General features: G+C 39.0%; 1 protein-coding gene across 1 annotated transcript in view; it reads right to left on the bottom strand.

Annotated features, from left to right (window-relative positions):
* Positions 1–15,743, bottom strand: part of LOC108893531 (rho GTPase-activating protein 32-like) — a 99,547-nt gene that overhangs the window by 52,309 nt on the left and 31,495 nt on the right. The window contains 3 exon segments of the mRNA XM_018691640.2: positions 4,531–4,615; positions 4,933–5,027; positions 8,645–8,750. Coding sequence (XP_018547156.1) covers positions 4,531–4,615; positions 4,933–5,027; positions 8,645–8,750 — 286 coding nt within the window.

Raw genomic sequence — 15,743 nt, 5'->3', positions numbered from 1 at the left:
AAAAATCAGGGTTATTCCACCAAATATTGATTTCCGAACTCTTCCTAAGTTAAAACATTAGTATTGTGAGGTTTCAAAATAAATATGAACTTGTTTTCTTTGCGTTATTTGAGGTCTGAAAACACTGCATCTTATTTTGTTATTTTGACCATTTGTCATTTTCTGCAAATAAATGCTATAAATGACAAGATTTTTATTTGGAATTTGGGAGAAATGTTGTCATTAGTTTAAAGAATGAAAGAAAAATGTTTATTTTACTCAAACACATACCTATAAATAGTAAAATCAGAAAAACTGATAATTTTGTAGTGGTCTCTTAATTTTTTCCAGAGCTGTATATTACATTCTGAGGGCATTGCTGTATGTAAATGATCCTGTATGTGCACATGGCATATGGATGCAGAATGGGTGAAACTTAAATTGCACAATTTAGAATTACAAGTAAATTGTCAAACAGGCACAAAGATGTGTTTAACTATTCTTCCACTATGTTCAAAGTCTGATTGTGCAATTGTTTGCGACAGCACAGCTTTATCATTAAGTTATTTTGTTCTTTCAAGAGGCTCAGACCAATTGTTGGAGATGGAGAATAGAAATCACAGGCCCATCAGCTGTTGTCATTTTATAATTTTCATGCAAGAGGCCCCACATCCTCTACTGATTCTAAAGTTGATATGGAAAAACACAGTTGTTTAAGTAAGAGGCTGAGAGGGTCTCTAGTATCAAAGTACATAAAAAGTTTCCCTGCTGTTCATTCTGGAATCACCAAATGCTGTGAGGGTACAGCCACCGTGATATTGTTGGTTCCTCAAATCCTCTCCAGACTGCCTTCTGCTCTCACTGACATCTTAAAAAAGTTCTGGGAAGGTGCTGTGTGGTTCAGTGTGACAAGAGGCATGAATGACTATGAATTCATTCAATTTGCTCACTCCACTTAACTGAGGACTGCAGTGTTATCTTTGGAACTGATTGCATTAGACATGGCAGCCATATATAATAACCTACTGGTAGGTTACTTGGAATGCAGAGACCACAAAGGTGCTGGGGCCACTACAGGGAAAGTCAGAGGATCACCAAACTCATTAGGACTCATCCTCATTTGGTGAAAATCCATGTAAGCATTTGCAATATCATGCCAAACCATCCAATCCAGATATTACAGCGTGGACCAGAGTGGTGGACTGACAGACTGACATCACCATTTATTGACACCACAGCCCAATTATAAACCATCCTGCCTATCTCTATTTGACCTTGTATAATACCATGTACTCAAAGACACACAAATGCACACAAATACACACATAAGTGTGTGTGACGTAAGTGGCTGTGCTGATTCATTTACAGTGAGCGTGTGAATGCCATCCAACATATGTCATTTACAGACACTTTAACTCAAATCACCATAAAATAACATGTCTGCTTTCACAGTAAGGTGGTCCCATAAGGAGCTGGACTCTTGCCAGGTTTAGCAGCATGCTCTGCTGAGCTGACATGATCACAGTCTGTTATAAGCTGCAATCATATAGCTACAGGTAAAATGCATGTTATACTGTAAATGTTCAAGCTCAGCCTCAGTGAAGATGAAAAAATGATTCCAATAAGTTTCAGTGCTGCCAAAGACATCCATACTGAGACGCATCTCAAAGTAACAGGTACAGTACAAGCACAGTTTGTCAGATTATATCAACACACACAAATATTAACATCAAATTCCAGTGAATTATTCACTTTCTCAGCAGCAATTCAGAGAATATTAAACACTTAATGATAGATAATAATAAAGTCAAATTCAGAAAATGAATCCAGACCATGTCACTGTCAATGACTGTAGACTGCACAAAAACATCACCTTTGCAAAAGAACGTCCTGGTTACCAGTCAAGTATTGTTTAAAATACCACAGTCATGAGACAAGAACTGCCACGCAAGTGCTGCTCTGAATGCAGACACACTCCTTTCTGGCCCACTGTGACTATGAGATCCCAATGTTTCCACAACAAAACCTTGCCTGACTCAAATTCTCCTTTGGCAAGGTTTTTTATTATAGAAATGAAAAAATATGTCTTCCAGCAGAAGGCCTAATGTCAATCTGAGTCTTAACCCTGTCTCAATCCAGTACACTATATCTGCGTCTGTAAGGCTTGATACAAGCCTTGTGCAAAACTCAGTGGAATAACTACAGGTGGATTTTAACACTACTAGCACTACTGCAAGAATATATTTCTAAGTGAATGTGTCTGAGTATGTGAGAAAAATAAAAACACATCACAGAAATTGATATGATAGTACTGCAGCTTAACAGACACATCAGTTGAATAATCACCATGACAAACAGAAAAATGAATTTGGGGAAACACTCTCTGAATGCTTAACTCAGCAGCAATGTTTTCATTCATCAAGTATTTACATCATGTCAGAATCATTTGGTCCAAATAAACAGAATACACTTGTGACCAATTCATTAAACAAGCAAGTGTGTTTGGCTGAGGCAAGATTATACATAAAATATACTGACTGACACAGGGAACAAATACAGAATAATGAATCCTTTAACAAACAAAGAAGATGTGAGTTTCCATTGAGGTTCTGTTCACTCAAGAGAAGAGGCAGGAGCTTTAGTGAATACTAAAATCAAACAGCACCAAACACCCAAGCAAAACAAAGAGACAGGGCTACTTGAAAGCAATATAAAAACCACAAGGGGTGAGACAGTCATCCTGCCCTGTGCCAATACAACCAGCCAGCACACACAGCTGGGAAAACAAAAGACCAACCAATCCTCTGACTACAGACAATTCATATTAGCCAAAGAATTTCCTCTATGCATGCAGTGAATGGACGGGTTCTGTGGTGTAACCTGAGTTATATCAACAAATAACCTGCAGGTGAAGTAGATGTAAACTTTTCAGCAAGCTTTCTTACTCTGTTCTCCTGACAGTAATAAACTTAGCTGACTGCTGACCCCTACTGGTTTCTTAACATAATGGCAAAGTCTGGGAAGGGGATCCTCTGTACCGTCTGTATAACGACCAGAATGCTAAATGGATGCTGGAAGATCATCATTCAAACTCAAATATTAATTTTCTGAAACCAAAAAATACTTTTCATTTGACACTGAACAGCCTTGACAATTTCAAAATGACCATCTTTTCATTCTCCACACCTGCTTATTATTATTCACTTTCACAAAGGGACCAGACCCCAATCCCAGCAGGCATTTAGTGAAAGCTATATAACAAATGCTAATTCAAAACAACTAAAGCATTCTATTTTTACAACCTTTATGCAAATAGAGCATACTAGACCGCACTGTCAATTCTGTAAATTTTTAAACAGCACTCCAGCAATTTATTATTGGACTTAATGAAAGCTGGCAGACTCATTAGACACAGATTTTAAAAATAATGGTCAAAATCGAAACAGAACAGGCCAAGATATTCAGCCTTTAAATCCTTTGAAAGGGACATGCTCCAGAAACACTGGATACTACAGTTCCCATAATTCAACTTACGAGTATGCTTCATTAGATCCTCCTAAAAGTTCACTTCGTTCAAATCCCGCACCTTCAGTTTGTAAAGCAGGCTTTCTGATAATTAATTTGAAGTCTCCAGCTCATGCCAAGATAACCCTGATGAGCACTAACTCCAGATCCAGAGAAGACACGATGCATCTGTTTTCACAGGCTGGTAGTACTTCTTACGATGAGCAAACTGAACTCCCTGTATAGAAATGGTGAAGTGTCCCTTTAATTGCCCTAATTTGTTATATAGTTATAGCTTTCCCATTTAACTCTTGGGTTTTTTTTTTTTTTCAAAAATATCCCACAATTAATCACTATAATTGCCTCCATGCTCGGAGAGTAGACAAACTGTAATATAATACCCCTGACAGAGTGGTTTCAAAGATCTATAAGCTAGACACATATTTTAGCTACGAAAATACCAGCTTTGGAATTAATTAGATACTCAGTCCCAGGCTGCACTTAAAGAGTTATTTAAATGTATAAATCCACCTAGTTAGACTTATGAGTCACTCTGACCAGTTCTGGGGTGTGTGAAGCTGGAATGAATGAGGTCGTGCTGTAGCCAACGGGGGCATCCATGAAGATATCAAACAAATGCAAATCATGAACCATCTCCATGATATCAACAGCAAAAAGATTTCTGCTTGACATCAACTGGAATAGACATGTGAGTCATACTTCTGCCTGTATGAAAATCATCTTATCATTTCCTACATTTTCCTACACTGCGGGGGAATAACGAGAGAGAACATGAGAAAACATGTTTTTGAAAGAAATACAGTCAAGTTCAAAGCCATGTCTACACCCTGATTGACATCCATAGTGCTGCAATTTTTAACAGCCAACTTCACCAAATTTTTAAAAGCTCTCTTGTGATACACACACACTGCTCTGAGGGCCATCAGTTCATCCCCAGGTTAAATTCTTCATCACTCGTGATGGATGTGATTAGACTTGACATTAATGCGGTAAATGAATTAGGGAGAAAAGCTTTAAGGTCTTTACCTGAATTGTGCCAAAGTCCACATTTTCATAGTGGAAGTGAGCGCACTCTGCCAGTTTCGGGAAGTGGCCCTTCGTGAAGCAAAGTCTGAAACCACAGCACAAATATACTCAGTTCAGTTAGCACTTCATCCTCTGCTCATGACAACACCTTGGAGTCTGTATGACTAGTATAAGAAGGAGAGAGCAGTGCAAACAGAGGGAGTGAAAGGAGGAGGAAGACACAGAAATAGACTCAGGGAATAGAAGGAACTCAAGCAGGAAACAGAGGCAATAAACAGCCAGAGCGATAAATAGGGATGAGCAAAGGGAGAGAGAGATGTGAGAGAGGTGGAGCAGATAGGCAAAGGCAGGTGTGTGTGACTGTGTATGTGTGTGTGTGTGTGTGTGTGTGGGTCTGCTCACTTCTTGACATTCTTGACCTTCATGCTGGCCGTGCTGCTGCTGCATGAGCGCATGAGCGGCTCGGTCCGGAGCTCGGGGATCTCCGCACTCCTCGCCTAAAATGCCCAAAAACATACACAAACATCAGCAATACAGCTGGTGCATGCAAATACATCTCTGCCACTGTTATACTGTTTGACAATTTTCCATTTAGGTTTTGCTTCGCAGCACCTTTCAAATAACCAACAGGCTTTGAAGTTCAAGCAAATTGAGCTTGAGCACATTAGATGGTCATGGTAAACCAACCTTATCCCAAATAACAATTTAAACAGGCAGGCAAGCAAGTCAATATGTGAATTTCATAACCAACTCATGAGCTATTTAATTAATAACAAAGTGCTGATCACTGTTTACAAATGCAGACCAACTGACTGAGTGAAGTAGCAGTTTGCTTAAGTCAAGTGTTAGATTGCTGAAGCTATTTGACTTTTAATTTATCATGAGTGACTTGTGTAACTAAAGCTATGGTGTAGCCCACTGCTTCACTGATTCAAAGAGGTTCTAATAAGCTGACCCATCACCAGCTGGTAGAAGTAACATTTTGATAGCCACGTTTGATCACACAAATTGTACAAGCCTCATAGATAAACTAGTCAGACAACATTATAGTACCAGTTTCCATGTTTTTTCCAGTTCATCCCTGTCTTTACATCATATTTCATCTGCATTCCTCTTTTTATTTTCATTTCTACGATCAGCTCATGGTTTGACTTACTGAGTTTGTGGTGCAGAGACTATACCCATCGTGTAAGATAGGTTTGGATATAAAGTTCAGCATTAGATTTCTCTCTTTGATATCACCACTGTAACAACAGATAGATGTATCCAACATGATCAGGCCATATCATGCTTCATTTATATTCCTCACAGTAACTGTGTTTACACTGCTTTGTTCACTTTGTAGTAGAGTTTTTCTTGTCTCAATACTGAGTATGAGACCATTCTGAGTGGAGATTGTGGTCATAGGTTTGCAGTGTAATGGCTTTACTAGACGTGTTACTGAAAATGAGAGGATAGGGGTCTTTCTTCAACCTGCCTCGTGTCGTCTTTACTCTAAACAATCTCTACCAGTATCAGAAACTTGTAGGAGCAAATACAAACAGCCCAAGTTGACCGATCACAGCTCAGCAGTTCCCATATAATATTTTAGTAGCCCTGATTTATAGTTACATTTTTGAGGAAGTGCACTTTACAGAGGAGTCTACAGTATAGTGCACAAGTACAAATTAAGCTTTACTGTCTACTCCTTCACAACATAATTTGCGAGCTATGGATGCAGTGATCCAACTTTTTCTCTCCTGATAGCGATTCCAATATCACAACCCTGGGTATTTGCTGTGTGTGGGTGTCTGGTGCTTAAATTGTTGTTTGAAGCAGCACATTCAACTTTATTTTTCAACTTGACACATTAACCACAGATGGAAAGTTATGAAGTTATCATTGGCCGTTCATTAGCATTTATGCTGAGACATCATATGATGAAACCAGTATTTGAGTTCATTATAGTGTTTGGTCAGGACATCCACTCCACATAGAGGTTCATGAATAATCAGCCATCTCCCTGGTTGCTAGAGTGTTCCTTAACAAACCCACTCACTTGCTGCATTTGGCCTAAATTAGACTGAAAATCTAATGCAGCTGTGGTCAACAAAACATTAACAGAGCCTGAGGAATCTATTTTGGTGCAAGTGGATTTTATCAGTGGTTGTATTCATTGTGGAATTTTCATCTCAGTAATGTAACAGGAGGTTGGTGGAAGCCACCTGGGAGACAAAATAACTTTAAAATAAAAGCAAGGGAAAAAAGATTAAGTGCTACAAAACACATTTAAGGGAAGGTAATAGTAAAACTCTATGAAGCAAAATGGATCTGTAAGAAAACTGCACCAAAGAGCAGCTGGCCGTGTGACGCACAAATAAGATAAAGTGAAGCTGGACCAGAGCTCTGAAAAGTTTCATGCATTTAGCTTGTGACTCCACAGCCAGATGGTCAGTGAGCAGTAAAGGTGGTATGCAGATGAGGTCAGGGTTTTTAAGACCGCACAGTCTACACCACCTATATCCAAGGTGTTAACTGGACAAGAGAGGTGGACATGGGACAGCAGTTGTTTGGACATGTCAGCCATTTTAAGCATTCATATACAGTAGAGCTGCAACAGTTAGTTAATAAATCTTTGACAGAGAAACAGTTGGTAACTACTTTGTTGATCAATTCATCAAGTCATTTTTCAGACAAAAATGCCAAATTTCTCTGGTTCCAGCTTCTCATTTACGAGGATTTGCTGCCTTATTCTGTTTTAAATTATAATAAAATCTTTGGATCATTTTTGACATGCCATGGACTAAACAATAAAATGACTAATCAAAACATTAATCAGCAGATTAATTGCTGATGATTGATAGTTACTGCCCTAATATAAATCTTGTCACTGGAGTGTGTGGACAGTTGTGAGAACCAAACTGAGTCGCAATCAGGGCATTTCTGCATTGTGGCGTCATTTTGTTAGTGGTGTCATTAGTTATAACATTCAGGTTAGACTCTGGTTTAAGTTAGGCTTAGAATAGGGGTTGTGGAGGTAGGCATCTACTGTAGCTGTGATGGTTAAGGTCATGGTTAGAAATGCATTTGTCAAAGAGGATCCTCACAAGTAGCAAAGACAGACGTGTGTATATAAACCCAGGAACATTCCAAATGCCAGTTGTGTTTTTCTGACTGTGTGGCTCCAATAATTACTGAGTAAGATGTTATTGTTCACTTTATCATTACATTGCAGAGGATTTGGGCATGTTTTGTTCCATTATGTCTTGCTCTGCAGTCGGCGCAGAATATTAACTATTCTACAAAGTGCAACAGGGCGTTGGTGTGACAGCTTACACTAAGTTGCTTAGCGCTTCTCATCACCTCTTCAAACCACCGGAGATATACATAATGCATGCTACCCCAGTATAGAGTCCCCCTCGTATCAAATATTGAACAAAGAATAGCAGACATGCAGTATTAAAAGCCCCGCCTCTGTTATCAATATTCATTGGCCTGGTGAGATTGTTGTTTCTCTTTCTCTCTCTTGCCCGATCGAAGTAAGCACTTGCGATAGGGCTCCAACCACGCGCCGACCACGGGTGGCTCGGCATGTTACCATGGAGACGGCCTCATTTTCAGCGTGCTGTTGATGCAATAAGCAAGACCTGAACCAAAGATGGGAGGAAAGGAAATAATGAATGATGCTGTCTGGTGAATGGATTCCAGTGTGGAGAGGTGGGTTGAAAGAAGCAGATGACACATGAGTACACAGATGGCAGGTAGATGACTATCTATGCAAAGAGTTTGGAGTAGAGTAGCTTCAGGACGCCAACAGTCATGTGCATTAATCATGAACGTGTGATACTGTTTCAGGAGCAGAGGAGACACAGTCTCAATAGGAGAGAGAGGCACAACTAATCAATCCACTGGGTTAAAAACAGATAAGAAGGTGACAGGCAGCAAACAACCTGATCAGTGTGGTGTTATCAGTGGATCTGACATGTCAGGAGCTTCAGTTGACCCAGGATGAGAGCAGGACATTGATGAATGCAGCGCATGTATTCAAAACAGTGACCATCGCATACCTGTGGAAAATGTATGCAAAAGAGAGATCACTATAGTGACCATGTGTGTTGTTGTGTGTGTGCCTCACCATGGCACTGATGGTCTCCTCCCAGTCAGGTCTTTCTCTGGGGTGGATGTGAGCCAGTTCAGGCACAATATCGTCCTCCTCCAGGTGACGTCCAGGCCTCAGACCCCTATAACAAACACACACACACACACACACAAATACACAAGCTTAGAACTAAACGTATTACAATCCACTTGGGTGATATTTAACTTTGGGGCTGCAACTAATGATTATTTTCATCACTGATCACTTTAACCAGAAAAAAGGAAAAGTGTGTGTCACAATTTCCAAGTGCTCACTTTGACAGTGACAGAGAGAAACTGAATTTCCTCCTTATTTTCAGCTTTTTTAAAAGTGAGGATTTGCTTCTTTTCTCTGACAGATCACAGTGTAGGATGAATTGGATTTTGGAGTTTTGGTCAGAGAAAACAAGCAATTTGACAACATCATATAGGGCTACAGAAAAATGTGACAGGTATTTTTCACTATTTTTGACATTTTATACAGACGGATAATAACAATAACCTTTAGTTGAGGCCCTACTGTGAAAGATGATTTTAAGCGATGCTGCCATTCTGAGTAATCAGCTTTTTGGATTTCAACATAAGAGCTACAGTCTATGTGAAGAAACAGTAAGGACTCTGTAAGGAAACACTGAATGTTTCCAGTAGCTGTGGGGCCCAGTTCATGACATTCTGAATGTGTTCAGCCTCCAGAGAACAACAAAGGAAATGAAATAGGGCACAGACATTGGATAATTTGATGAAGATAAATTTGAGTTAGCATTGCCTTCACAGGAAAACTTCAAGTTGATGAGACGTCTGTCTACACAGTCGTTTCATCTACTTCAAAGACTGCTCTTGTTTCCAGAGAGGCTGAGAGAGGAAGAGGATGGGGATGGAAATGAAACAGATTTGCACAGCAGCATTTCATAAAGTGACTAGTGACGCACAGAGTGCACATACACTGCACTTCCAGCCACACACACATACAGAGAATATCTCAAGGATGATTTTTATCCATCATCCTGAATGCAGCAGTGATGCTACAGCTACATGAGTCTAACAAACTAGAGTAGACACCAGAGGAAACTGAGAGAGGAGATGAGCTCTGTTTTGGGGAAGATGGGACGGTCTGTAGCGACTGCAAGATGACAGCGTCCAACAAACACTGACACAACATTTCCGTATTGAGCTAATTGGACTTAAGGGTCGAGGACTCTGAGTTAAGATGCGGTGAAGTCATGAGTAATTCTCTGTACTCCCTTCTCTCTAAAACCCTCTTCCACGACTTCTCGCTGAACCTACTTCATCATTCAGTCAAATTAGGCCATTATTATTCAGCTTTGATATTTTCTGTAAACATTTCTACCCAGAGGTTCAAAAAGCAGGACTTAAAGATACAAAAAGAGGTTTTGCATCTCAAAAGATAAAAAGATGGGAAAAAATACACAAAGATGAATCATGTTTGAATTATGGATTGCAAAAGGCAGAAACTAAGCCCATGACCTTTTAATCAAAATGTTTAAAACTATCACCTTGACTTTTCCCAAAAGAGCCCTGGATTAACAGATGACTTTCAAAAAATGAAGGCATACATTCAAAGCCCATTAAAAGGTAACATACTGCTCACCCAAACATCATTATGGAAAACTGAAATTTTAAAAAAGCTATTACCTAGGTTGAATTTGTTCTATTCCTGCTTCAAATCCTGAACAAGGTACTCAACACACACACATACTCCCTGTATATATAAACCCTGCCTCCCAATGGACCTTGTTAAAGGCAGTGAGGTTGAAAAAGATCACTGAAATTGTGCAGACACTTCACAGCTTCGGGACCAAAAAGGTCATTAACAGAACTTTGATTAGTAATAATGTAACAAGAGGTCAGGGAGAAAATAAGTGAGGGCAAAGAAATGCCAGGAAGACAAACGTTCATTGATATGATTTCATATTAAAAAAGTGGACTTTGAAATCCCACAATCTGAAATGTGTTGTTCACTCTTCAAGTGATACTCAAACTCTTGAAGGATGTGGTTTGGTCATTTGTGGAGGGCACTGGCTGCAGTCAGCTTGGACTCATGGTGTTTGCACCCTGACACCTCTGCAGCAGTGTCAAAAGAAGGTACAGGTTACTAGTGATGTGATGTTGATATGATGTTGATATATTATAGCTTTATTAAGTGTTACTTTGGTACTGACTGGAGCGTTAACTGTAGGGGCAGTTCTCTCATTTTACCATATCCAAAACACAATAAATATAATATGTAGCATCTATTCCTATTTGCTGTTAGTAATTTTTAAGCACAAATGATTCACTATAGCAGATGTTGTTTATGGAATTATATTTGAGTCTCAATGGTGTTAAAAGAAAATATCAGTTATATTTTGTGTAGAAATTATCATCACACAAAAAAACTATTTGATTTGAACAAACAAAGGGAAGCACTACATTGCTGGGAAAATGGTAATGGTTGGCTGGTTAAAGGATACATCAATGAAACCAGCAATTATTTTAGTTACAGCTATTATCTGCATAAAAGTAGCAGATGGAAATTACTTTACATTTTCTTTTGCCAATTTGGTTAAAATTTGCTCTATGTTTGGACAGAAACCTGGATATTGTAACACTGTGTTCAGCAAGTGTGGGAAAAAACTTGAGTGGACTGAACAGATGTTTAAAGATTAGGAGAGACAGTGAGCAGAGCAGGGCAGAAGAATGTGTAAACTGAATAAGAGAGGTTAATAGTGTGCATTTATTTGGAGGACAGCAAACATGCAATTGTATTTAAACACAAAAATAGATTTTTATTTGTTCAAATTAAATCATTCTCTAAAAAATATGTAACTTGTGTGCTTGCAAAAAATGCAGGGCACAATTTTAATTTCATAACTGTCAGCTGTTTATCCCATAACATGAGAAAACAGTCATCTTCAAAGCTTTAGATTCTCTGTCATGTGGTATGAGATGAGAAATAACTTCCAGAATTTCTAGTCCACTGACTGACATTCTTTAGCCACAATCACCCTAATGACACGCTTTAAGCACCACTCAGAAGGGACAGCTTGAGAACTACTGTCAGTGTGAAGCACTTTCAGACACTGAACATAAAGGCCAAGCTTCAACAGTGCTTTACACTTTCCAAGTATCACCTTCTCTGCTCGGAAATGTGGTGCACTCCAGCATTCCCAGCATTCCTTGATGAGGAGGCACGCAAGGAAAGTAAAGGAACTGCTCCTTCCTGCACCTGCTCCAAACACAGCGCAGCAAGAAAATGACCCTTTAACCTGGTGTTAAGCAGCACTCCTGCCTGCTTCCCGCCCACCCTCTCCCCGTACAAAACCAGATAAGAGGAGACGCTGACAGAGAATGTCTCTCTCTCCAGCTCTGTAAGAAACAATAGAAAGAACCTTCCATTTAAAATGGTGTGAATGCTTCAATCTTGACTATTTTCCAAACATTTCCAACACCCTCTCAACATGGTGCATAAAAGCAACAGCAGCTCCATTTTGCTCTGAAAATGAAAGCCATGAATGTCTCACTGCATTTATCCTCAGCCACCACTTTCTCTTCTCTCTGCTATCAGGCTTTGTCGTCACCAAATGTCTGACTCAACATATGCTCAACCCCAAACAGAAATCCTGTGGGTTTTATGCACTAATATTTTAACACAGTTGTCACAGCCAGTTAAGCACGTGTCTTTTCCCTAACATAGACAAACAGGTTTGAGGGGTGATGAGATACACTGCTTGTTTGTCCAACACAGGGCTGAAGATGTAATGGTAATACCAAACTCTAAGACGGGCACTGTGCACAAATAATTTCAGATTCTTACTTTGAAGAGGACACTTCAATTTGTGCAGCCTGTGGACTGGGTTTATCACAGAGGAGCCAAACAGCAAATCAAGTGGAACCATTTCCAGCTACTGAAAATGTCACTTGCAGTGCAACTAATAACTGTCAAACAGCACTTTTATATTAACATATAGTAGTAAGCTATTGTGGAAGTAGTTTAAGTGTTTGACAGTTTTTCAGACTCATTTAACTGCCAGGTTGTGCAGTTATAGACTGCATCAATATTACTGCAGGGCTGTAACCATTATTTCATGATCAGTCTATCTGTTGATTATTTTCTCTAACTTTAACTGATCAAATGTTTAGTCATCACAGTTTCAAAGAGTCATGAGTGCTTTGTCCAACCAACCGATCTTCATTTTACTATAACGTGAGACACAGGAAAACAACAAATGCTCAGAGCTGAAGCTGGACCAAAAACAATTTAAACAATCACTGTTCTTCAGTGTCTGTAAAACACTTTCAACACAAACTGAACATGATGACCCTCATGAAGTAGGATTTATTACAGGGCTCTTACATTAGACTGCATTAATTTTTTGGCTAGGGGCTGGTGAGTAACCAAGCTTCATAAGTCCTTTCTAGCACCACGCAGGTTAACACTGCATTCATAACTTGTGTTTATGCGTGTTTGTGTTCCTAGTGACAGGTCATTGATCTGACATCCACAAAGACTGAGCCCAGGATTGCAGCTGAAAGGGAAAATGAAAATATTTTTCACCCTTTCAACAGGACAAAGACAGAAATATGTCGTGTTACAAGCTTCAATCTGCAACTCCCAATCAGTCAGTTTAAACCTAATAAACAGCAGAAATACAAGATATGAATAAAACCAGCCAAATGAAGACAACAAGTGGTGCCAGTTTGGGTGGCCGTGATCAATGTTTATAAGAGCAACTCTTAAGAGCATAGCATGTTTTCTGTACTGGACTGAACACACATGGATGCATGCCACTTTTAGAACTGCCAATAATACCCACCAGAGAATATCATGGCACTGCTCTGATGAAAGAGATATCCAGTGAGTGGTGACTGAAGGCTGAGGAAGTATAGAGCCTCATGTTGGGCTCCTACTAGAATTAAATTGTGTTTTGGTTTAGGTGAAATTGTTTTTTGTAGTCTGTAATTTATTCACAAGGAACAAACTGCTGAATGACTCTCTCCGTCTCTTTGAATTGGCTGTTTGAAGATTGAGACTATTAACACTACAAGTGCAATTCAGCTAAAATAAAGCATCTGTAATGTATCAGTTATGTAAAGTGTATTATATAGTAGAGTGATAATCGCTTCTCACATGCATGTTACAGAGCAGCTTATCCTGTTTCTTTTTGGGATTTGGAACAATGAGAAGCAACATGATGTAAGATATGTTTAATCTTTGTTAGTTTTGACAGTTTGACATCAATGATCTTTGAGTACTTGACAAGTGAAGCAACTGTGTGACATTTTGTTTCATTTCTAATTTTGAGAAAAAATGTTCAAACCGCTATCACTTGTGTCGATTCTGTATATCTAATACAGTTATTGTGAACATGAATCCTCATAACTCTGCTGGATTTCACTCTGCTGACATTCAATGACATTAAGACTTCACAGCTTCACAGAATGTTTGGGCTTTTAACTAGATATGACATGTACTTCAAAATAGTTATCTGAACCAGCAATCTAAGATTTCTAAGCCAGCAAAAAATATTCCTCAACCAATAACAAGCTACCTATCATCTTGAATAGAGCAGCTCCAAAAAACACCACTTAACAACCCAGGTCTTTTTTCTTGCTCAAAGACATACACTAGTATTTGAACAGTAGAATATCTAGGCCCAGCTATCCAATGTCACAAGAATGACCAGTAAAACTTATTTAAGGGGGATGTTGCTGTAATGTGACCAAGTTTCTACTAGCTGCCTCTGGCTGAAGATATGACAGCATATTTGAGGGTGAAATTCTAGCTTGGTTTCGTGGTCGCTAAAGACACTCAATCAATGACAGGGAATGGTCGTGCTGTCCTAGTTGAAAAAAGCAAGAGCATAAGGTTTCTGCAGGGTTTTAAAGACTTTTAAAGACCTTCTTAATACCACATAGAATCCAAATTGATATTTCACAATCACACCTAAATATGAAATACTGTATATATAAGTATATATCACATATCATATACTTTTCATTACTTCCCAGCAGAATAAAATAATTATTACTAATGATGCAGTCAGTTAGACTAAAGGGGTTATTTTTAAGTTTACTCTGCCATCGTACATGTTTTTTGTCAGGGGCGGGTGATGGTGATGGTAGCATGATGCTAAGACCTTCAGCCATCATTGCGTTTACAATACAAAAAGTTAGAATACACCATCTGACCTGCATAAAGTCTTCAGGGCAGCCTGAATGCTAACTTCGGTAGAAGAAAAGAAGTGACAGAACTAGATGCTTAACATTGGTGTTGCCTTCCACCACAACAGCTCTTGGTGGGTAGAATGAAGTCTGATGATGAATTTCTTCTAGACTGTTAAGTAAACTTCTGTTTAATGCTAACATTGGCTATGTAGCAATAGCAAAACTTGACCTTGGCCTGCATAAGCAGGAGAAAATGGGTAGACGGACTGACTAATTTAAAATATGATTCATTAATTTAAGTTTATATAGGCTTTTGCTAAAATCAACACTTGCCTATTCTGAGCTCCTGACCGGTCTAGCTCTGTCTTACAGTACTGACAGTGTTTGCTACAGATCTGATGGTGCTGACTGAACCAGCCTCCTGCAGCACAATCCACTGTCACAACAACCACACTTGTAGTTCACAGGTGTATAATGTCTCCTGACAGCCCACAGTCAGACACAAAAACATTTTATAACATTAGTGCCTATGTCAGGCATGAGAAAATAGACTTTTCAGACAACTTAATACTTTATAAGGCCTTTTTAGAAGAAAATAAATTCAGTGATTTTGAGACTTTACAAGACCTACAAATACCCTGAAGCAAAGTGCAGAGATTCTTCAGGCCTTTCACTATCTGAAATATCTTAGTCTCTCTTGGTGAAAGGCAGATATTTGTTACCGTGTCTACATCAGCCAAGCAGCAAAACCAACATGTCAGCAGCACTACAGTTAGACCTCTGTTAGTGTTTACACTCTGTTTGGCCGAAGTCAAGAGTCAAAACTATGGCTTAACAATGAATTGTGCTTAATATCACAGTTATGCAATTATCACATTGCAAGAGATGCACTTTTAATTATGACTTACATAATTAACAGTGTCTAACAAGAG

The sequence above is a fragment of the Lates calcarifer genome, linkage group LG20 (assembly GCF_001640805.2).
Source record: "Lates calcarifer isolate ASB-BC8 linkage group LG20, TLL_Latcal_v3, whole genome shotgun sequence".
NCBI classification, from domain to species: Eukaryota; Metazoa; Chordata; class Actinopteri; family Centropomidae; genus Lates; species Lates calcarifer.
Note: the sequence above shows the minus strand (reverse complement) of the source record. Positions and strands in the feature narration are given on the sequence as shown.